This window comes from Mustelus asterias, chromosome 22 (assembly GCF_964213995.1).
Source record: "Mustelus asterias chromosome 22, sMusAst1.hap1.1, whole genome shotgun sequence".
Classification (NCBI taxonomy): Eukaryota; Metazoa; Chordata; class Chondrichthyes; order Carcharhiniformes; family Triakidae; genus Mustelus; species Mustelus asterias.
The window spans coordinates 20,686,429-20,710,182 of NC_135822.1; the positions used below are offsets into that span (position 1 = coordinate 20,686,429).

At 50.5% G+C, this 23,754-nt stretch overlaps 1 protein-coding gene across 2 annotated transcripts in view; it reads right to left on the reverse strand.

Moving 5' to 3' along the window:
• The window catches only part of LOC144509893 (uncharacterized), a 44,712-nt gene that overhangs the window by 15,963 nt on the left and 4,995 nt on the right, over positions 1 to 23,754 (reverse strand). For both annotated transcript variants that reach the window (XM_078238850.1, XM_078238848.1), the window contains exon 2: positions 15,122 to 15,221. In XM_078238850.1, the coding sequence (XP_078094976.1) occupies positions 15,122 to 15,221 (100 nt within the window). The remainder of the gene's footprint in view (positions 1 to 15,121; positions 15,222 to 23,754) is intronic.

Here is a 23,754-nt window from a genome sequence, read left to right on the forward strand (position 1 = left end):
TCTATGTGAGAACGTGAGAGAAAGAGAGTGCGAGAGAGTGCGGGAGAGAGTATGAGAGAGAGAGTGTGTCTGAGAGAGAGTGCGTGTGTGAGAGAGAGTGCGTGTGTGAGAGAGAGTGTGAGAGAGAGTGAATGTGTGGGAGAGAGTGAGTGTGAGAGGAGTGAGTGTGAGAGGAGTGAGTGTGAGAGGAGTGAGTGTGAGAGGGAGTGAGTGTGAGAGGGAGTGAGTGTGAGAAGAGTGAGTGTGAGAAGAGTGAGTGTGAGAAGAGTGAGTGTGAGAAGAGTGAGTGTGAGAGAGTGAGTGTGAGAGAGAGTGAGTGTGAGAGAGAGTGAGTGTGAGAGAGAGTGAGTGTGAGAGAGAGTGAGTGTGAGAGAGAGTGAGTGTGTGAGTGAAAGAGAGTGAGTGCGTGAGAGAGAGAGTGAGTGCGTGAGAGAGAGAATGAGTGCGTGAGTGAGAGAGTGAGTGTGTGAGAGAGAGGGAGTGAGTGTGAGAGGGAGTGAGTGTGAGAGGGAGTGAGTGTGAGAGGGAGTGAGCGTGAGAGGGAGTGAGCGTGAGAGGGAGTGAGCGTGAGAGGGAGTGAGCGTGAGAGGGAGTGAGCGTGAGAGGGAGTGAGCGTGAGAGGGAGTGAGCGTGAGAGGGAGTGAGCGTGAGAGGGAGTGAGCGTGAAAGGGAGTGAGCGTGAGAGGGAGTGAGCGTGAGAGGGAGTGAGCGTGAGAGGGAGTGAGCGTGAGAGGGAGTGAGCGTGAGAGGGAGTGAGCGTGAGAGGGAGTGAGCGTGAGAGGGAGTGAGCGTGAGAGGGAGTGAGCGTGAGAGGGAGTGAGCGTGAGAGGGAGTGAGCGTGAGAGGGAGTGAGCGTGAGAGGGAGTGAACGTGAGAGGGAGTGAGCGTGAGAGGGAGTGAGCGTGAGAGGGAGTGAGCGTGAGAGGGAGTGAGCGTGAGAGGGAGTGAGCGTGAGAGGGAGTGAGCGTGAGAGGGAGTGAACGTGAGAGGGAGTGAGCGTGAGAGGGAGTGAGCGTGAGAGGGAGTGAGCGTGAGAGGGAGTGAGCGTGAGAGGGAGTGAGAGGGAGTGAGAGTAAGAGGGAGTGAGTGTGAGATAGAGTGAGTGTGAGAGAGAGTGAGTGCGTGAGTGAAAGAGAGTGAGTGCATGAGTGAGAGAGAGAGTGAGTGCGTGAGTGAGAGAGAGTGTGTGAGAGTGAGTGAGTGCGTGAATGAGAGAGTGAGTGTGTGAGAGAGAGTGAGTGAGTGAGTGAGAGAGTGAGTGCATGAGAGAGAATGAGTGTGTGTGAGAGAGTGAGTGTGAGAGAAAGTGAGTGTGAGAGAGAGTGAGTGTGAGAGACAGTGTGAGAGAGAGAGTGAGAGAGAGTGCATGTGTGAGTGAGAGAGAGAGACTGAGTGATTGAGTGTGTGAGTGAGAGAAAGTGAGTGCGTGAGTGAGAGGGAGTACGTGAGAGTGTGAGTGAGAGAGAGTGAGTACGTGAGAGTGAGTGTGAGTGAGTGAGTGTGTGTGAGTGAGAGAGAGTGAGTGTGTGAGTGAGAGAGTGAGTGAGTGAGAGAGAGTGAGTGAGTGCCTGAGTGAGAGAGAATGAGTGTGTGAGTGAGTGTGTGAGTGAGTGAGAGTGAGTGAGTGAGTGTGAGTGAGTGAGTGAGTGAGTGAGTGAGTGAGTGAGTGAGTGAGTGAGTGAGTGAGTGAGTGAGTGAGTGTGAGTGAGAGAGAGAGAGAGTGAGTGCGTGAGTGAAAGAGAGTGAGTGCATGAGTGAGAGAGAGAGTGAGTGCGTGAGTGAGAGAGAGTGTGTGAGAGAGAGTGAGTGCATGAATGAGAGTGAGTGTGTGAGAGAGAGTGAGTGAGAGAGTGAGTGAGTGAGAGAGTGAGTGCATGAGAGAGAATGAGTGTGTGTGAGAGAGTGAGTGTGAGAGAAAGTGAGTGTGAGAGAGAGTGAGTGTGAGAGAGAGTGAGTGTGAGAGAGAGTGAGTGTGAGAGAGAGTGAGTGTGAGAGACAGTGTGAGAGAGAGAGAGTGAGAGAGAGTGCGTGTGTGTGAGAGAGACTGAGTGATTGAGTGTGTGAGTGAGAGAAAGTGAGTGCGTGAGTGAGAGAGAGTGAGTACGTGAGAGTGAGTGTGAGTGAGAGAGAGTGAGTACGTGAGAGTGAGTGTGTGAGTGTGTGTGTGAGTGGGTGTGAGTGAGAGAGAGTGTGTGAGTGAGTGAGTGAGTGAGTGAGAGTAAGTGTGTGAGTGAAAGAGAGTGAATGTGAGAGAGTGAGTGTGAGAGAGAGTGTGTGAGTGAGAGAGAGAGACAGAGAGTGTGTCAGTGAGAGAGTGAGCGTGTGAGAGAGAGTGTGTGTGAGTGACAGAGAGTGAATGTGAGAGAATGTGTGAGAGAGAGTGTGTGTGAGTGAGAGAGAGTGAGTGTGTGAGTGAGAGAGAGTGAGTGCCTGAGTGAGAGAGAGTGAGTGTGTGAGTGAGAGAGAGTGAGTGCCTGAGTGAGAGAGAATGAGTGTGTGAGTGAGTGAATGAGTGAGAGTTAGTGAGAGAGAGAGTGTGAGAGAGAGTGTGTGAGAGAGTGTGTGAGAGAGAGAGTGTGTGTGTGTGAGAGCGAGAGAGTGTGTGTGTGAGAGCGATAGAGAGTGTGAGTGTGAGAGAGAGTGAGAGTGGGAGAGAGTGAATGTGAGAGAGAGAGTGTGAGAGTGAGAGCGAGAGCATGTGTGGGTGTGAGTGTGAGTGAGAGAGAGTGAGTGCGTGAGTGAGAGAGAGAGTGTGTGAGTGAGAGAGAGTGAGTGCCTGAGTGAGAGAGTGTGAGTGCCTGAGTGAGAGAGAGTGAGCGTGAGTAAGAGAGAGTGAGTGCTTGAGTGAGAGAGAGTGAGTGCATGAGTGAGAGTGAGTGCGTGAGTGAGAGTGAGTGTGTGAGTGAGTGAGAGTGAGTGTGTGAGTGAGAGAGAGTGACTGCGTGCGTGAGAGAGTGAGTGCCTGAGTGAGAGAGAGTGAGTGCCTGAGTGAGAGAGAGAGTGAGTGCATGAGTGAGAGGAGTGCGTGAGTGAGAGAGAGAGAGTGTGTGAGAGAGAGTGTGTGTGTGTGAGAGAGAGAGAGTGAGTGGGAGAGTGAGAGAGAGTGAGTGTGTGAGCAAGAGAGAGAGAGTGCATGAGTGAGAGTGAGTGGGTGTGTGAGTGAGAGAGAGAGAGAGAGAGTGTGAGAGAGAGAGTGAGTGTGAGAGTGAGGGTGGGAGAGAGTGATTGTGAGAGAGAGCGTGTGAGAGAGTGTGAGTGAGAGCGTGTGTGAGTGTGAGTCAGAGAGAATGAGTGCGTGAGTGAGAGAGAGATTGTGAGTGAGAGAGAGATTGTGAGTGAGAGAGAGATTGTGAGTGAGAGAGAGATTGTGAGTGAGAGAGAGATTGTGAGTGAGAGAGAGATTGTGAGTGAGAGAGAGATTGTGAGTGAGAGAGAGATTGTGAGTGAGAGAGAGAGCGTGTGCGAGAGAGAGCGTGTGCGAGAGAGAGCGTGTGCGAGAGAGAGCGTGTGCGAGAGAGAGCGTGTGCGAGAGAGAGCGTGTGCGAGAGAGAGCGTGTGCGAGAGAGAGCGTGTGCGAGAGAGAGCGTGTGCGAGAGAGAGCGTGTGCGAGAGAGAGCGTGTGCGAGAGAGAGCGTGTGCGAGAGAGAGCGTGTGCGAGAGAGAGCGTGTGCGAGAGAGAGCGTGTGCGAGAGAGAGCGTGTGCGAGAGAGAGCGTGTGCGAGAGAGAGCGTGTGCGAGAGAGAGCGTGTGCGAGAGAGAGCGTGTGCGAGAGAGAGCGTGTGCGAGAGAGAGCGTGTGCGAGAGAGAGCGTGTGCGAGAGAGAGCGTGTGCGAGAGAGAGCGTGTGCGAGAGAGAGCGTGTGCGAGAGAGAGCGTGTGCGAGAGAGAGCGTGTGCGAGAGAGAGCGTGTGCGAGAGAGAGCGTGTGCGAGAGAGAGCGTGTGCGAGAGAGAGCGTGTGCGAGAGAGAGCGTGTGCGAGAGAGAGCGTGTGCGAGAGAGAGCGTGTGCGAGAGAGAGCGTGTGCGAGAGAGAGCGTGTGCGAGAGAGAGCGTGTGCGAGAGAGAGCGCGTGCGAGAGAGAGCGCGTGCGAGAGAGAGCGCGTGCGAGAGAGAGCGCGTGCGAGAGAGAGCGCGTGCGAGAGAGAGCACGTGCGAGAGAGAGCACGTGCGAGAGAGAGCACGTGCGAGAGAGAGCACGTGCGAGAGAGAGCACGTGCGAGAGAGAGCACGTGCGAGAGAGAGCACGTGCGAGAGAGAGCACGTGCGAGAGAGAGCACGTGCGAGAGAGAGCACGTGCGAGAGAGAGCACGTGCGAGAGAGAGCACGTGCGAGAGAGAGCACGTGCGAGAGAGAGCACGTGCGAGAGAGAGCACGTGCGAGAGAGAGCACGTGCGAGAGAGAGCACGTGCGAGAGAGAGCACGTGCAAGAAGAGAGCACGTGCAAGAGAGAGCACGTGCAAGAGAGAGCACGTGCAAGAGAGAGCACGTGCAAGAGAGAGCACGTGCAAGAGAGAGCACGTGCAAGAGAGAGCACGTGCAAGAGAGAGCAGGTGCAAGAGAGAGCAGGTGCAAGAGAGAGCAGGTGCAAGAGAGAGCAGGTGCAAGAGAGAGCACGTGCAAGAGAGAGCACGTGCGAGAGAGAGCACGTGCGAGAGAGAGCACGTGCGAGAGAGAGCACGTGCGAGAGAGAGCGTGTGCGAGAGGGAGAGTGTGAGAGAGGGAGCGTGTGCGAGAGGGATCGTGTGAGAGAGGGAGCGTGTGCGAGAGGGAGCGTGTGCGAGAGGGAGCGTGTGCGAGAGAGAGCGTGTGCGAGAAAGAGCGTGTGCGAGAGGGAGCGTGTGCGAGAGGGAGCGTGTGCGAGAGGGAGCGTGCGCGAGAGGGAGCGTGCGCGAGAGGGAGCGTGCGTGAGAGGGAGCGGCGCGAGAGGGAGCGTGCGCGAGAGGGAGCGTGCGCGAGAGGGAGCGTGCGCGAGAGGGAGCGTGCGCGAGAGGGAGCGTGTGCAACAGAGAGCGTGTGCGACAGAGAGCGTGTGCGACAGAGAGCGTGTGCGACAGAGAGCGTGTGCGACAGAGAGCGTGTGCGACAGAGAGCGTGTGAGTGAGAGAGAACGTGTGAGTGGGAGAGAACGTGTGAGTGGGAGAGAGCATGTGAGTGAGAGCACGTGTGTGAGTGAGTGTGTGTGAGAGAGTGAGCGTGAGAGTGAGCGTGAGAGAGTGAGTGTGATAGAGTGAGTGTGATAGAGTGAGTGTGAGAGAGTGAGTGTGAGAGTGAGTGTGAGAGAGTGAGTGTGAGAGAGTGAGTGTGAAAGAGTGAGTGTGAGGGGAGTGAGTGTGAGAGAATGTGTGAGAAAGAGTATGTGTGAGAGAGAGTGTGTGTGAGAGAGAGCGTGTGTGTGAGAGAGCGTGTGTGAGAGAGAGCGTGTGTGAGAGAGAGCGTGTGTGAGAGAGAGCGTGTGAGAGAGAGCGTGTGAGAGAGAGAGCGTGTGAGAGAGAGAGCGTGTGAGAGAGAGAGCGTGTGAGAGAGAGAGCGTGTGAGAGAGAGCGTGTGTGAGAGAGAGCGTGTGTGAGAGAGAGCGTGTGTGAGAGAGAGCGTGTGTGAGAGAGAGCGTGTGTGAGAGAGAGCGTGTGTGAGAGAGAGCGTGTGTGAGAGAGAGCGTGTGTGAGAGAGAGCGTGTGTGAGAGAGCGTGTGTGAGAGAGCATGTGTGAGAGAGAGCGTGTGTGAGTGAGAGCGTGTGAAAGAGAGTGTGTGTGAAAGAGAGCGTGTGTGAGAGAGAGCGTGTATGAGAGAGAGCGTGTGTGAGAGAGAGTGAGTGCCTGAGTGAGAGAGTGTGAATGCCTGAGTGAGAGTGAGCGTGTGAGTAAGAGAGAGTGAGTGCATGAGTGAGAGAGAGAGTGAGTGCATGAGTGAGAGTGAGTGAGAGAGAGTGAGTGTGTGAGTGAGAGAGAGTGACTGCGTGCGTGAAAGAGAGTGAGTGCCTGAGTGAGAGAGAGAGTGAGTGCATGAGTGAGAGGAGTGCGTGAGTGAGAGAGAGAGAGAGAGTGTGAGAGAGAGTGTGTGTGAGAGAGAGAGAGAGAGAGTGAGTGGGAGAGTGAGAGAGAGTGAGTGCGTGAGTGAGAGAGAGAGAGTGCATGAGTGCGAGTGAGTGCGTGAGTGAGAGAGAGAGAGTGCATGAGTGAGAGTGAGTGTGTGAGTGAGAGAGAGTGGGTGTGTGAGTGAGAGAGAGAGAGAGCGTGAGAGAGAGAGAGTGTGAGAGTGAGGGTGGGAGAGAGTGATTGTGAGAGAGAGCGTGTGAGAGAGTGAGAGCGAGAGCATGTGTGGGTGTGAGTGTGAGTCAGAGAGAATGAGTGCATGAGTGAGAGAGAGATCGTGAGTGAGAGAGGGATCGTGAGTGAGAGAGAGATCGTGAGTGAGAGAGAGATCGTGAGTGAGAGAGAGATCGTGAGTGAGAGAGAGATCGTGAGTGAGAGAGAGAGCGTGTGCGAGAGAGAGCGTGTGCGAGAGAGAGCGTGTGCGAGAGAGAGCATGTGCGAGAGAGAGCATGTGCGAGAGAGAGCATGTGCGAGAGGGAGCGTGTGCGAGAGGGAGCGTGTGCGAGAGGGAGCGTGCGCGACAGACAGCGTGCGCGACAGAGAGCGTGTGCGACAGAGAGCGTGTGCGACAGAGTGTGTGCGAGAGAGAGCGTGTGCGAGAGAGAGCGTGTGCGAGAGAGAGCGTGTGCGAGAGAGAGCGTGTGCATGGGAGAGAGCGTGTGAGTGAGAGCACGTGTGTGAGAGAGTGTGTGTGAGTGAGTGTGTGTGAGAGAGTGAGTGTGAGAGTGAGTGTGAGTGAGTGTGTGTGAGAGAGTGAGTGTGAGAGAGTGAGTGTGAGAGAGTGAGTGTGAGAGAGTGAGTGTGAGGGGGAGTGAGTGTGAAAGAATGTGTGAGAAAGAGTATGTGTGAGAGTGTGTGTGAGAGAGAGCGTGTGTGAGAGAGAGCGTGTGTGAGAGAGAGCGTGTGTGAGAGAGAGCGTGTGTGAGAGAGAGCGTGTGTGAGAGAGAGCGTGTGTGAGAGAGAGCGTGTGAGAGAGAGCGTGTGTGAGAGAGAGCGTGTGTGAGAGAGAGCGTGTGAGAGAGAGAGCGTGTGAGAGAGAGAGCGTGTGTGAGAGAGAGTGTGTGTGAGAGAGAGAGCGTGTGTGAGAGAGAGCGTGTGTGAGAGAGAGCGTGTGTGAGAGAGAGCGTGTGAGAGAGAGCGTGTGTGAGGGAGAGTGTGTGTGAGAGAGAGCGTGTGTGAGAGAGAGCGTGTGTGAGAGAGAGCGTGTGTGAGAGAGAGCGTGTGTGAGAGAGAGCGTGTGTGAGAGAGCGTGTGTGAGAGAGAGCGTGTGTGAGGGAGAGTGAGTGCCTGAGTGAGAGAGTGTGAATGCCTGAGTGAGAGAGAGTGAGCGTGTGAGTAAGAGAGAGTGAGTGCATGAGTGAGAGAGAGAGTGAGTGCATGAGTGAGAGTGAGTGCATGAGTGAGAGAGAGTGAGTGTAGAGTGAGAGAGAGTGACTGCGTGCGTGAAAGAGAGTGAGTGCCTGAGTGAGAGAGAGTGAGTGCCTGAGTGAGAGAGAGAGTGAGTGCATGAGTGAGAGGAGTGCGTGAGTGAGAGAGAGAGTGTGTGAGAGAGAGTGTGTGTGTGTGTGAGAGAGAGAGAGAGTGAGTGGGAGAGTGAGAGAGAGTGGGTGAGTGAGTGAGAGAGAGAGAAAGAGTGAGAGAGAGAGTGTGAGAGAGAGAGAGAGTGAGTGTGAGAGTGAGGGTGGGAGAGAGTGATTGTGAGAGAGAGCGTGTGAGAGAGTGAGAGCGAGAGCATGTGTGGGTGTGAGTGTGAGTCAGAGAGAATGAGTGCGTGAGTGAGAGAGAGATCGTGAGTGAGAGAGAGATCGTGAGTGAGAGAGAGAGCGTGAGTGAGAGAGAGAGCGTGAGTGAGAGAGAGAGCGTGAGTGAGAGAGAGAGCGTGTGCGAGAGGGAGCGTGTGCGAGAGGGAGCGTGTGCGAGAGGGAACGTGCGCGAGAGGGAGCGTGCGCGAGAGGGAGCGTGCGCGAGAGGGAGCGTGCGCGAGAGGGAGCGTGCGCGAGAGGGAGCGTGTGCGACAGAGAGCGTGTGCGACAGAGAGCGGGTGCGACAGAGAGCGGGTGCGACAGAGAGCGTGTGCGACAGAGCGTGTGCGAGAGAGAGCGTGTGCGTGGGAGAGAGCGTGTGAGTGGGAGAGAGCATGTGAGTGAGAGCACGTGTGTGTGAGTGAGTGTGTGTGAGAGAGTGAGTGTGAGAGAGTGAGTGTGTGTGAGAGAGTGAGTGTGAGAGTGAGTGTGAGAGAGTGAGTGTGAGAGAGTGAGTGTGAGAGAGTGAGTGTGAGAGGGAGTGAGTGTGAGAGAATGTGTGAGAAAGAGTATGTGTGAGAGAGAGTGTGTGTGAGAGAGAGAGCGTGTGAGAGAGAGAGCGTGTGTGAGAGAGAGCGTGTGTGAGGGAGAGCGTGTGTGAGGGAGAGCGTGTGTGAGGGAGAGCGTGTGTGAGGGAGAGCGTGTGTGAGGGAGAGCGTGTGTGAGGGAGAGCGTGTGTGAGGGAGAGCGTGTGTGAGGGAGAGCGTGTGTGAGGGAGAGCGTGTGTGAGGGAGAGCGTGTGTGAGGGAGAGCGTGTGTGAGGGAGAGCGTGTGTGAGGGAGAGCGTGTGTGAGGGAGAGCGTGTGTGAGGGAGAGCGTGTGTGAGGGAGAGCGTGTGTGAGGGAGAGCGTGTGTGAGGGAGAGCGTGTGTGAGGGAGAGCGTGTGTGAGGGAGAGCGTGTGTGAGGGAGAGCGTGTGTGAGGGAGAGCGTGTGTGAGGGAGAGCGTGTGTGAGGGAGAGCGTGTGTGAGGGAGAGCGTGTGTGAGGGAGAGCGTGTGTGAGGGAGAGCGTGTGTGAGGGAGAGCGTGTGTGAGGGAGAGCGTGTGAGTGGGAGAGAGCGTGTGAGTGGGAGAGAGCGTGTGAGTGGGAGAGAGCGTGTGAGTGGGAGAGAGCGTGTGAGTGGGAGAGAGCGTGTGAGTGGGAGAGAGCGTGTGAGTGGGAGAGAGCGTGTGAGTGGGAGAGAGCGTGTGAGTGGGAGAGAGCATGTGAGTGAGTGTGTGTGAGAGTGTGAGAGAGTGAGAGTGTGAGAGAGTGAGAGAGTGAGAGTGAGTGGGAGAGAGAGTGAGTGGGAGAGAGAGTGAGTGAGAGAGAGAGTGAGAGAAAGTGAGTGAGAGAGAGTGAGTGTGAGAGAGTGAGTTTGAGAGAGTGAGTTTGAGAGAGTGAGTTTGAGAGAGTGACTGTGAGAGAGAGTGTGAGAGAGTGAGTGTGTGAGAGAGTGTGTGAGAGAGTGTGTGTGAGTGTGTGTGTGAGAGAGTGTGTGAGAGAGTGTGTGAGAGAGTGTGTGAGTGAGAGCATGTGCGGGAGAGAGCGTGTGAGTGGGAGAGAGCATGTGAGAGACAGAATGTGTGTGAGAGAGTGTGTGAGAGAGTGTGTGTGAGAGAGTGTGTGTGAGAGAGTGTGTGTGAGAGAGTGTGTGTGAGAGAGTGTGTGTGAGAGAGTGTGTGTGAGAGAGTGTGTGTGAGAGAGTGCGAGAAAGACAGTGAGTGTGAGAGTGTATGAGAGAGAGAATGTGTGCGAGAGAGTGTGTACGTGAGTGAGAGAGAGTGAGTAGGTGAGAGAGTGTGTGTGTGAGAGAGTGAGCGAGAGAGAGAGTGAGCGTGAGTGTGAGAGAGAGTGTGTGTGTGAGAGAGTAAGTGTGAGAGAGACTGAGTGCGAGAGTGTGTGTGTGTGAGTGAGAGAGTGTGTGTGAGAGAGTGTGTGTGAGAGAGTGTGTAAGTGAGCGAGAGAGAGTGAGAGTATGTGTGTGTCAGAGAGAGTAATGAGAGAGAGAGAGAGAGTGAGCAGCTCTGGGAAAGGAAACTGAACGTACGGGTTTGTTCTTGCTCTGGCTGTGCTGGCTGTTTCTCACTCCGCACAGTCATGAGGTGCTGGTTACTCATCGCACCCCGAGCATTTCACCACAAACTGCAGCTCTCTTACAGGAAGTGAACTAAAAAAAAACCTGCAGGCAATTCCTGTGAAAAGCGTCACTGCGGCTTTCAACTTGCAGTTAGTGATAGCGGGCACTGACGGCTCTCGATGCAGAGCTGGGAGGGGAGACAGTCTGTAACCCACAATTCCTAATAATCATAGCCTGTCTGATAGGCAACTCAAAGTAGGCAAATTTCAAAGCAAGTTAGAGGTCTGGTAAAAGGAGGAAGAATGTTCTTATCCAAATGTTGTGTGGCACTGTGCCAATCTGATAATTGTTTACAAAAATACAATCGCTTTGCTCTCAACTGGAATCATTCAAATGACAAGTCACAATTGAACCACATCACTGATACACCTCACAACTTCAGTGATCCGGAACCCAATATCCTAAAGACAACAGTGGAAGCAGGTTGTACAGAGGGCCCATGTGCCGCACCAATGCATCTCATTGTCAGCATTTTTATTACCAAATGCCACTGTAATGGCCCAGATTGTGGCGGGTGAGGGTATTGGCATGGCACTCACCACTGACCTCAATAAACTGGCCAGTAAGATTCATCAGAGCTTCCTCTACATTAACATCATTCTGAATCTGGGACATTCTAAAGGGGCATCCACCAATAGGACAGGCAGCTGATCAGCCAATTGGGGTGGAGAATGCTCACAAACAGCAAAGCAGGAAGTAAAATGCAGGAAATATAAATCACTTTTGAGTCATGACACAGGAGTTTGTGGGACACACACGTGGGCTGTAGGGTGATATGTCAAAAATTCTGTCAACAAGTTATTTGAAAAATTGTAATTTTTAAATGCTCTGAAGGAATGAAGTTCCACACTTGTACAATTAACTTTTCAGAGAGATTGTTCGGCACTAATAACATAGTAAAGTTAAAACCCCCGTTAGTCCAGATTGTCAAGGCTTATATTTTTCATTTGTCCTCACAGCGAGAATACTGTGTAAATTATTACAAATTCACCACAAATTAGTGATTTCGAATTGACTCTTATCTGTGAAGAGCAAGGCAGTCTGCTAAAGTAGCACATCAGTGACAAATAGTTTCAGATTTCTGTGCAGATGGCTGTAGTTCCTGTTCGTTTTACACAGTGTTTACAGTGAGTTCCAAAAGCCTCATCGTTATTATTACTGCAAACTTCATGTGTAAATTTTCCTCTATTATAAAAATGGACTGCATACATCTTCTCTTATACCCCGTGTGACAGCTCCAGTCACAGATTCAAAACGCAATGATGTTTCACTGAATTGAACCGAGTAAATTGATTGCCGACAGTCTAATGCGGTGAACCGTGGGTGCAACTAGCCAGGATGTGTGGGGGTGGGGAGAGGGGCAGCAGTGGAAAACGTGACATGGGGAGAACGACAGTTACCTCACTCAGTGAAATCAGCACCGCAACGGGGAATGGGCAGTTACTGGCTCTGTTCCAGATTAAACTATTTTCAACTCTCATTTGAAGTGACTCACTCTACCCTATGTCCCTCTCTCGGCCTCCTGCACCATACTCCTTCTTTCTACCCAGCAACCCCACCCCCTCACACCCCTGCAATCCTATTAAGGCCCCTCCATCACCAGCTGACACAGGATCCAACCCTCCTCAACATGTCCTCAGTCTCCTGTTAACCAACCCCCTCCCACATCTAGCCCTATGGGGAACAACCCCACTTCCATACCCATCCCTGGGCCTAAACCTGAACTGCACCCATCCCTGGGCCTAAACCTGACACTGCATCCTGCCCTGGGCCTAAACCTGACACTGCATCCTGCCCTGGGCCTAAACCTGACACTGCATCCTGCCCTGGGCCTAAACCTGGCACTGCATCCTGCCCTGGGCCTAAACCTGACACTGCATCCTGCCCTGGGCCTAAACCTGACACTGCATCCTGCCCTGGGCCTAAACCTGGCACTGCATCCTGCCCTGGGCCTAAACCTGGCACTGCATCCTGCCCTGGGCCTAAACCTGGCACTGCATCCTGCCCTGGGCCTAAACCTGACACTGCATCCTGCCCTGGGCCTAAACCTGGCACTGCATCCTGCCCTGGGCCTAAACCTGACACTGCATCCTGCCCTGGGCCTAAACCTGGCACTGCATCCTGCCCTGGGCCTAAACCTGACACTGCATCCTGCCCTGGGCCTCTTCCCCATTGTACACCCTGCCTGAGCCTCTTCCCCACTCTACGCCCCGTCCTGGGCCTCTGCCCCACTCTACGCCCTGCCCTGGACCTCATCCTGCATCCTGGCCTGCCCCCCCCCCCCCCCCTCCACCCCACACCCTGCTGAGGGCCCTATCCCTACCTTGCTCTCTGTCATCATCTCAGATGCTTCATCTCTGGTTTTGCGTTTTTAACCCATTTGCTCTGCCACATTGAGCAAAGCCGTTAACTGAACTTTAATCTTAACCAGAGTTTAACCAGAGATTGCAATCACTTCCAGCGCGGGCAGTTGGTTAAGTCATTAAGGTTATAAATCTTTGCTAATGTTGTTCTTTCCAAGATTTGATTTTAAACCTTTTGCTTTTGGAACAATTGTGTGAATGCGGAAGGTCAGACAGAAATGGATAGGTCAGAAGCATTTTCTATGCTGATGTAAAAACATTTCCCAAGGCACTAAACAGGATTTTAATGCAATGTGTTATAGAAGAATTGTCTGACTTTCAGCATGCCCCTCCTATTTGAGCTAATCTAACTGGAACATTATTTCCGAGTTTTGTGCATAACATACAGAGACACCAAGTCTGGGATTTCACTGGCATGTGTTAACCCTTCATTGCCCAGATATTCTTTACCTCCCTGTTGCAGTCTCTCACCGATGCCCTGACCTCAAGTGTAAAGTCAGCAAAACAGTTTAATTTCTTTGTTAGTTAGATGAGACAGCTTTTTTTTTCACTTTATCTGAATAATTAACGCAAGTCAGGAAAAGAGAGCGTCACCGACTTGCTTCTGAACGTTGAATGTGATGTTATCACACTTCCTATCTCCCCCACTTCCCATTGCTCTAACCCCAATCTGTCGGTTTCCAGATTCTATTCTATCAAAAGATTCAACATCAACAAACACTGTGGCTCAAATGAATCTCGCTTCCCGTAAGAGCTTCTCATCAAGGTTACACCCCATGTTACCAGGCAGAATAACCTGCATTTCACCAAACACCTTCTCTGAAAACCAAAGGCAGAAGTTACCCCAATCCTTCCCAGAATAGAGGCCTCACAAAGCTCTCTCTCTCTTTGCGAGTTTGACAGTGAGTAAATGTTAACTCCGACTGGACACCAGCCCAACAACAGCACAGCAAACAAGTGTGACTCTTCCCAAACATGGATGCTTGTTCCAGCTCTGGACTCAAATAACAGAGATTCAGACAGAGAAATAGACAAAGGCAGCGCGAAACAGAGAGCGAGAGAAAGCAATAGACAGAAGCAGGCAGAGCCAATTGAGTGTGGCGACTTGGGGATTTTCACAGTAACTTCATTGCAGTGTTAATGTAAGCTTACTTGTGACACTAATAAATAAACTTGTGGATGGAGAAAGAACGGCTACAACAATGATTTAACAACAATATCGACAATAGTGGCTTTAAAATGGCTAGTCTGGCTGAGAGTGAAGCATGCTGGGAATTTTGGTTAACTTATAAATTAAAACCAAATGCAGGTCGTAAAGAGGCTTTGGTCTGGGAGCTGTGATCTGAAGCTTCCTGTGTTGGTCAGATCAGGGAAGTTGTTTACATTGACTGACACAGCATGGCTCTGATTTATGGCTGCTATGTATGGGACATGTAAAATGAACTAGGCATCATGGCTTCGTTCAAAAGCAATTTCGCTGGATGTTCGAGCCATGTGATCGATTTCTGGTTACACAATTGGTTGGATGACAGAGAATCTTCTGGAAGCAAGTGGAGAATTGTGGATAAAAGACATGTGAGTTCTTTGTTTGGCAGCGATAGCTCAGAAGAAACCAACCATCACAACAAAGCTTGTACCCTGAAGGAGACTTCAGAGAGAAAAAGGAGATTGATTCTACAGCGAGGATATTTCTTGGCCAAGGTTTTCCTAACTCGGTAGTATCTATTTTCAATTAAATAGTTAAAATTGATGTTCAGTTAGAGTTAAAGAGCAGTTTAAGAGTTAAAGTTCAGTTGAAAGTTGATGTTCAGTTCGAGTTAAAGTTCAGTAAAGAGTTAATGAGTTGCAACAGTTTATGTTTGAGTTGGGACTAAAAGTGTTAAATAAAGAAATAATTGAATTACTGTCCTTGTTTGTCTCATTAAACTGGAATGCTTGGAAGGTGTTTAAATTAAAGCTGTATAACAAACTAAGGTGAGGGGAGAGAGATACAAAAGGGTCCAGAGGGGCAATGTTTTCACACAGAGGGTGGTGAATGTCTGGAACAAGATGTAGAGGCGGGTACAATTTTGTCTTTTCAAAAGCATTTAGACAGTTACATGGGTAAGATGCGTATAGAGAAATATGAGCCAAATGCAGGCAACTGGGACTAGCTTCGGGGTTTAAAAAAAAAGGGCAGCATGGACGAGTGGGGCCGAAGGGCCTGTTTCCATGCTGTAAACCTCTATAACTTAAAATAGGAATCAGCCCTAGACTGCCATTCAATTAAACCATGACTGATGTGTAACATAACTCCATTTATTTGCACTTCCCCATATCCTTTGATGCCCTAACTTAACAAATATTCACCTTAGTTTTGAAAGCTTCAAATAACCCTCAGCTTTCACAGCATTTTAAAAGAGAGAGTTATAAATTAACTGAGCCTTTGTACGAAAAGGGTATCTTCACAATTTTCACTTTAGCTGTTCTTCTAACGCCTTCCAACTCCAATATCAGAGAGGGTATTTCTCCATAAACATCTGAAAACATTCACCCTTCCCCCCCCACAATCTTCTAAACTCAATGACGTACAAGGTCAGTTTGTGCAATCTGTCCTCATAATTTAACTGGTTAAACACCGGTAAAATTCTGGGGGCGTTGAATGTGAATGAAACAGAAAAATAGTGAATGACATAAATTGTGGGATCGAGATTTTGAGGGAGGCAGAATTGGATGTGGAGAGAGGACACAGTTACAGGAAGAAATGTACCTGGGGGACATTTGCTGCAGCACATTCCCATTCTGCTATTGAAGTATTCGGTGGTTGTATTCAGGCAGGTGGACGAATTGCTCTTATACGGAAGGTGAACCTGTATAAAAATATAAACACAGCGTGAGTAAACCTGAAACAACCCAAACCCAGGGTGAGTAAAACTGTACAAACACCAACTCAGGACGAGTAAACCTGTAGCAACGCAGGGCAAGTAAACCTGTAGCAACACAGGGCAAGTAAACCTGTAGCAACACAGGGCAAGTAAACCTGTAGCAACACAGGGCAAGTAAACCTGTAGCAACACAGGGCAAGTAAACCTGTAGCAACACAGGGCAAGTAAACCTGTAGCAACACAGGGCAAGTAAACCTGTAGCAACACAGGGCAAGTAAATCTGTAGCAACACAGGGCAAGTAAACCTGTAGCAACACAGGGCAAGTAAACCTGTAGCAGCACAGGGCAAGTAAACCTGTAGCAGCACAGGGCAAGCAAACCTGTAGCAGCACAGGGCAAGCAAACCTGTAGCAACACAGGGCAAGTAAACCTGTAGCAACACAGGGCAAGTAAACCTGTAGCAACACAGGGCAAGTAAACCTGTAGCAACACAGGGCAAGTAAACCTGTAGCAACACAGGGCAAGTAAACCTGTAGCAACACAGGGCAAGTAAACCTGTAGCAACACAGGGCAAGTAAACCTGTAGCAACACAGGGCAAGTAAACCTGTAGCAACACAGGGCAAGTAAACCTGTAGCAACACAGGGCAAGTAAACCTGTAGCAACACAGGGCAAGTAAACCTGTAGCAACACAGGGCAAGTAAACCTGTAGCAACACAGGGCAAGTAAACCTGTAGCAACACAGGGCAAGTAAACCTGTAGCAACACAGGGCAAGTAAACCTGTAGCAACACAGGGCAAGTAAACCTGTAGCAACACAGGGCAAGTAAACCTGTAGCAGCACAGGGCAAGCAAACCTGTAGCAGCACAGGGCAAGCAAACCTGTAGCAACACAGGGCAAGCAAACCTGTAGCAACACAGGGCAAGTAAACCTGTAGCAACACAGGGCAAGTAAACCTGTAGCAACACAGGGCAAGTAAACCTGTAGCAACACAGGGCAAGTAAACCTGTAGCAACACAGGGCAAGTAAACCTGTAGCAACACAGGGCAAGTAAACCTGTAGCAACACAGGGCAAGTAAACCTGTAGCAACACAGGGCAAGTAAACCTGTAGCAACACAGGGCAAGTAAACCTGTAGCAACACAGGGCAAGTAAACCTGTAGCAACACAGGGCAAGTAAACCTGTAGCAACACAGGGCAAGTAAACCTGTAGCAACACAGGGCAAGTAAACCTGTAGCAACACAGGGCAAGTAAACCTGTAGCAACACAGGGCAAGTAAACCTGTAGCAACGCAGGGCAAGTAAACCTGTAGCAACGCAGGGCAAGTAAACCTGTAGCAACGCAGGGCAAGTAAACCTGTAGCAACACAGGGCAAGTAAACCTGTAGCAACGCAGGGCAAGTAAACCTGTAGCAACACAGGGCAAGTAAACCTGTAGCAACGCAGGGCAAGTAAACCTGTAGCAACGCAGGGCAAGTAAACCTGTAGCAACGCAGGGCAAGTAAACCTGTAGCAACACAGGGCAAGTAAACCTGTAGCAACGCAGGGCAAGTAAACCTGTAGCAACGCAGGGCAAGTAAACCTGTAGCAACACAGGGCAAGTAAACCTGTAGCAACACAGGACGAGTAAACCTGTAGCAACACAGGGCAAGTAAACCTGTAGCAACACAGGGCAAGTAAACCTGTAGCAACACAGGACGAGTAAACCTGTAGCAACACAGCTTGAGCCAACCTGTATAAACACAAATTCAGGGTGGGAAATCCAGTACTTCTTAAAAATTCCTTCATGGAACAGGGGCATTGAACAAAGAACAAAGAAAATTACAGCACAGGAACAGGCCCTTCGGCCCTCCAAGCCTGCACCGACCATGCTGCCCGACTGAACTAAAACCCCCTATCCTTCCGGAAAGAACAAAGAAAATGCTGGCCAGCATTTTCATTGCTCATCCCTAATTGCCCTTGTGCTGGTGCTGAGCCTCTGCCTTGAACATCTGCAGTCCCTGTGGTGTAGACACATCCACAGCGCTGTTAGGGAGTGAGTTCTAGGTCATTGGCCCAGTGACAGTGAAGGAACGGCGATATATTTCCAAGTCAGGATGGTGAGTGACCTGGAGGAGAATTTGCAGGTGGTGGTGTCCCCATGTATCTGCTGCTCTTGAACTAGTAAATGTTAGAGTTCCCGGGTTTGGATGTTGCCATCAAAGGAGCCTTGGTTAGTGTGTCTTGTAGTTGGTACAAGACTGTGTGTTGGGAGTGGAGGAAGTGAATGTTACAGATGGTGGACAGGCCCTGGGGAGTCAGGAGGTGAATTACTCCAGGTGGGTAATCCAGTGCACACAAGGTGGGTAATCCAGTGCACACAAGGTGGGTAATCCAGTGCAGACACTGAGCAGGTAATCCAGTGCAGACACTGAGCAGGTAATCCAGTGCACACACTGGGCGGGTAATCCAGTGCAGACACTGGGCAGGTAATCCAATGCAGACACTGGGTGGGTAATCCAGTGCAGACACTAAGCGGGTAATCCAGTGCACACTCAGGGTGGGTAATCCAGTGCACACTCAGGGTGGGTAATCCAGTGCAGACACTGAGCGGGTAATCCAGGGCACACACTGGGCGGGTAATCCAGTGCACACTCAGGGTGGGTAATCCAGTGCAGACACTGAATGGGTAATCCAGTGCACACTCAGGGTGGGTAAACCAGTGCAGACACTGAATGAGTAATCCAGTGCAGACACTAAGCGGGTAATCCAGTGCACACACTGGGTGGGTAAACCAGTGCAGACACTGAATGAGTAATCCAGTGCAGACACTAAGCGGGTAATCCAGTGCACACACTGGGCGGGTAATCCAGTGCACACTCAGGGTGGGTAAACCAGTGCAGACACTGGGTGGGTAATCCAGTGCACACTCAGGGTGGGTAAACCAGTGCAGACACTGAATGAGTAATCCAGTGCAGACACTAAGCGGGTAATCCAGTGCACACACTGGGCGGGTAATCCAGGGCACACTCAGGGTGGGCAATCCAGTGCACACACTGGGCGGGTAATCCAGTGCAGACACTGGGTGGGTAATCCAGTGCAGACACTGAATGGGTAATCCAGTGCAGACACTGGGTGGGTAATCCAGTGCAGACACTGGGTGGGTAATCCAGTGCAGACACTGGGTGGGTAATCCAGGGCACACTCAGGGTGGGCAATCCAGTGCACACACTGGGCGGGTAATCCAGTGCAGACACTGGGTGGGTAATCCAGGGCACACTCAGGGTGGGCAATCCAGTGCACACACTGGGCGGGTAATCCAGTGCAGACACTGAATGGGTAATCCAGTGCAGACACTGGGTGGGTAATCCAGGGCACACTCAGGGTGGGCAATCCAGTGCACACACTGGGCGGGTAATCCAGTGCAGACACTGGGTGGGTAATCCAGGGCACACTCAGGGTGGGCAATCCAGTGCACACACTGGGCGGGTAATCCAGTGCAGACACTGAATGGGTAATCCAGTGCAGACACTGGGTGGGTAATCCAGTGCAGACACTGGGTGGGTAATCCAGTGCAGACACTGGGTGGGTAATCCAGGGCACACTCAGGGTGGGCAATCCAGTGCACACACTGGGCAGGTAATCCAGTGCAGACACTGAGCTGGTAATCCAGTGCAGACACTGAGCGGGTAATCCAGTGCAGACACTGAGCAGGTAATCCAGTGCACACACTGGGCAGGTAATCCAGTGCACACTCAGGGCGGGTAATCCAGTGCACACTCAGGGCGGGTAATCCAGTGCACACTCAAGGTGGGTAATCCAGTGCAGACACTGAGCTGGTAATCCAGTGCACACACTGGGCAGGTAATCCAGTGCACACTCAGGGCGGGTAATCCAGTGCACACTCAGGGCGGGTAATCCAGTGCACACTCAAGGTGGGTAATCCAGTGCACACTCAAGGTGGGTAATCCAGTGCACACTCAAGGTGGGTAATCCAGGGCACACTCAGGGTGGGTAATCCAGGGCACACTCAGGGTGGGTAATCCAGGGCACACTCAGGGTGGGTAATCCAGTGCAAACACAAACACATTGTAATATATTTATTAATTACTGGCTTAAAGAATAGAGTTATGTCAAAGTTTGCTGATGATGCTAAAATAAAATGAAGCTAAATGTGATTTACTTCTGCTCCTATTTCCGATGTCCTTAGGCGTCACTGCTAGTTATCTGGATAAGAACAGGAAGTCAGAGCGAGACAGACAGATGAAGTTACGACAGGCCAAGTTCAAAGCTGGGAGGTGCTCGGTCAACCATTTTGGAGCCAAAAAAGACAATTTGAAATATTCCCTTTGTAATAACTCAGGAAGCAAATGGAAAAGAACAAAGTTTTACTCTGAAAGCAAAGGTCAAACCACACGCCTGTGCTGTGTGTACGAGTCCTGTCCGGGACGATAGATCACAAAACCCGCTTGAGGTTCAGCCTTATCAAGGGCTTGGGATACAAGTTCCACTGGGTAGGCAATCACCTATTATCATGCAAACTCGTATCCCACAGGGAGATCGATTACTGATTCCCCATGTAAATCCTGAGGGTTATCACACCCCCTCCCCCTGAGTCCGAGGGCTCCCCCTCGCTCCTGAAGCATCGGGGTCACCTTCGTCTTTTGGCCCATGGCCTTCTTTCCGTTGCATTCCCCACCTGGTCAGGGGGGTTATACAGAGTAGGCCACCGTCTCTTCCTCGATGAACATCGAAGTGAGACTGTAGGGTGGCTCATCCTCGGCAATGACCTCTGGCTGTGACTCCGCCGCCTTTGACTCCATTTCTGAAGCAGAGTCCTCTTGGCTTCTCTCGGGCCTACCGTGGGTGGGATTTGTTGCCTGTCAGTCAGTGTGCACGGTACCAAAAATGGCACGGGTCGTTGCAGTAATTGCTTCTGTCGAAAGTTCCCGACAGCAGAGGTAGTCATTATGTTTATTACCTTGTCTCCCGTTTTCACAGCGTATGACACTGGTCCGTGGGGCACCGTCTCCGGAGATTCACAAGTTTACGGTGTCTCCCCGTTTAAAAACCCTATCAGGCTTTTATGTCCACCATGACCCCATCTTTGGTTTTCTTGTTTTTCCTCAATTTTCCCACTCAGATTGGGAAAGTGAGGCTCAGCCTGTCCGAAGGTGTCTGCCCATCAGGAGGTTAGCCCATCAGAAGTGTTGTCCTGTAGTTAAAAAAAGATGTGGAGATGCCGGCGTTGGACTGGGGTAAGCACAGTAAGAAGTCTCACAACACCAGGTTAAAGTCCACCAGGTTTATTTGGCAGCAAATACCATAAGCTTTCGGAGCACTGCTCCTTCGTCAGATGGAGTGGATATGGGCAGATATCCACTCCATCTGACGAAGGAGCAGTGCTCCGAAAGCTTATGGTATTTGCTACTAAATAAACCTGTTGGACTTTAACCTGGTGTTGTGAGACTTCTTACTGTTAAAAAAAGAACCATGCCAACTTTGGAGCCCTTAGTTTGTTTTTTCATCCTGTTTTTAAACACCTGGACTGCTCACTCAGCCAGGCCATTTGAAGGTGTGTGATATGGTGCCATGCGGACACCATTTTTGGTCATGAATGTTTTGAACTCTCCACTGGTAAATGGGATCCCATTGTCCATTACAAGGACTTTCGGTTTCCGATAAATGCTGTAGGACTGCCTGAACCTTTCGACGGTGTTAAGAGAGATGGTAGAAGTCATCCATGGACGTCAATCAATATTAGGAACATAGAGCCCTAAATGGCCCTGTGAAATCCGCCTGCACTCATACCCAGGGTCTTCTCAGCCATTCCCAGGGATGCAGAGAGGCTACCGATGGACCTTCTGGTTATCTTGGCAAGTTTTGCATGTTTTAACCAGCCTCTCCATGTCTCCATCCACACCAAACGTAGCTTTTAGCTAATATGTTCATTTTGGAGATCCCTGGATGGCCACTGTGTAGTTCGTGGAGAATTGGGTCACTGGGCTGGACGCAGGATAAGCTGCGCACAGAATAATACCGTCCTCAATGCTCAGTTCCAGGTATTTTGCAGTATATGGTTTATGCGTAGGACACTCCTGTGATCCTCCATTTAATATGATGTGACGTAATTTTGCCAAGGGATCTTTCCGGGTCTGCGTCTGAATTTGTTTGGCTGATATTGGCAAAGTGTCCATGAAATTTAATGTCATGATGACTTTGTCCATCGTTGGCAGTGAGGATAGGCTAGTGGGTAGTGGTGGACGGCTCAGTTGGTGATCTATGTCCCTGGACAGTAAGCGCTTAACAATAGAGCCCAACATTGTATTCAAGCCGATGTTATGGAGGGAATTGTTTTAAGTTCTAAAAAAAGGCCCAACAGGGGTTTATGGTCTGTCGCTATGATAAAATACCGACCATAAATGTGATGAAATTTCTTTACTGCAAATACCATTGCCAGACTCTCTTTCTCCTCTCTGCATCTGCTAAGGTCCATGAGGAGTATGTAATTGGGTGTTACATCCCAGTGTCCCAACAGGGTGACAGCACTGCTCCTATTCCATAGGGAGAGGCATTGCATGTTATAATAAGTGGTCTTCATGGGTTGTAGTGGGTCAGTATGTTGCCTGACTGTAATTGGTGTTTGACTCTGAGGAGAGCATCCTCCTGTGGCTTTTGCCACGACCATTTCTGGGTTTTCTTTAGCAGCGTGTGGAGGGATTCCAACAAAGTCACCAAGCTCGGAATGAATTTTCTGTAGTAATTAATGAGGCCCAGAAACAATTATAACTGTCATGTTTCTGAGGGTCGGAGCCTCTTTTATGACTTTTACCTTCTCAATAGGGTGTAGTCCATCTTTATTGACCCTGTAACTGAGGTATGTTACCTTGGGTTCCTGAAACAGACTTTTCCCTTTTTAGTCTAACCCCAGCTTCCGAAAACTGCCGCAAGACTTCCTCCAAACTTTTGTGATGTTCCTTAACAGTGGCTCTGTAATTAGAATGTGATCTAGGTAGACTGCCACACTGGGTACTCCTTGCAATATATTTTCCATTACCCGTTGAAAGATAGGGCAAGCAGACGATACCCCAAAAAGTAAATGAGTACACTCGTACAATCCTTTGTGTGTGTTTACAGTCATGTATTTTCTGGGTAACGCTTCCAATTCTAATTGGAGCTAGGTATGGTTCATATCCAATTTTGTAAAGATATGGTCCCAGGCCAGTTTTGCATATAGGTCCTCTATTCATGGTATCAGGTATCTGTCCAGTCGAGACGCTCTATTTACTGTCAATTTATAGATTCCACAGAGACGAATCGAGTTGTCTGGCTTTAAGGCCGGAACTACCGGTGTGGCCCACTCTAAGGATTACACGGGTCAAATAATGTCCAGCTCTTCTAACCATTTCAGTTTGGTCTCTACTTTTGCAAGCAGAGCATAGGGAATTAGTCTTGCTTTGAAATATTTAGATTAGGCCTCTGGGTCTATGTACATCCTTGCACTGGCCCCTTTTATCTTTCTGAGGCCTGTTTGGAATACCTCAGGGTACTTCTCTATTATTTCATATAGGATACCAGTACCCATCTTGAAGATTTGCTGCAGTCCAGGCAAATTTTTTGTAGCCAGTCCCTTCCCAAGAGGCTGGGCCCTGGTCCTTGCACTGCTATTAAGGGGAGAGATGGATTGTCTGGTGCCCATATGTGACTGGGGTTACAGTGGTCCCGATTATGCCTAATGGTCCCTCTGTGTACGATGCCAGTCTTGCCTCGATATCTCGCAGGCTAAGTGATAAGATGCTCAACTGTAGTCGCCTGAAGATCTGTTCCCCGACGATGGATACTGCTGCACCTGTGTCTACCTCCATGTTTAATGGGTGGCCATTTACTTGGAGTCGATCTGAATTGGGACCACTTTTGGTGGGGTGATGCAATTTAATTGTGTCAGTTCCTCTTCTTCAGGCTGACTTATCTGACAAGAGCTGCTTTAAGGTGGCTTCGCTTGTCGGTCTGGGTGATACACGCTCTGTTTGTTTCGATAGCCTCGTTTGGGGTGGGCTCCCTGCCTGGCATACAATAGTGTACGTGCCATTCATTATACTGTGGAAAACCATCTCGACCGATGTCAGAATTTCCTGACTTCCTTGCTTGCTCTTCTTTGCCCATGATTGGGGATTTACATAGAATCATAGAATCCCTACAGTGCAGAATGAGGCCATTCGGCCCATCGAGTCTGCACTGACCACAATCCCACACAGAACCCTTTTCCCTTAACCCCACACATTTACCCTGCTAATCCCCCAGATACTAGGGTCAATTTAGCATGGTCAATTAACCTAATCTGCACATTTTTGGACTGTGGGAGGAAACCAGAGTTCCCGGAGGAAACCCACGCAGACATGGGGAGAACGTGCAAACTCCACACAGACAGTGACCCGAGGCTGGAATTGAACGCAGATCCCTGGTGCTGTGACACAGCAGTGCTAACCACTGTGCCATTATGCTGCCCAAATCTCACATTAAAATCTCACAATTTTTATCATA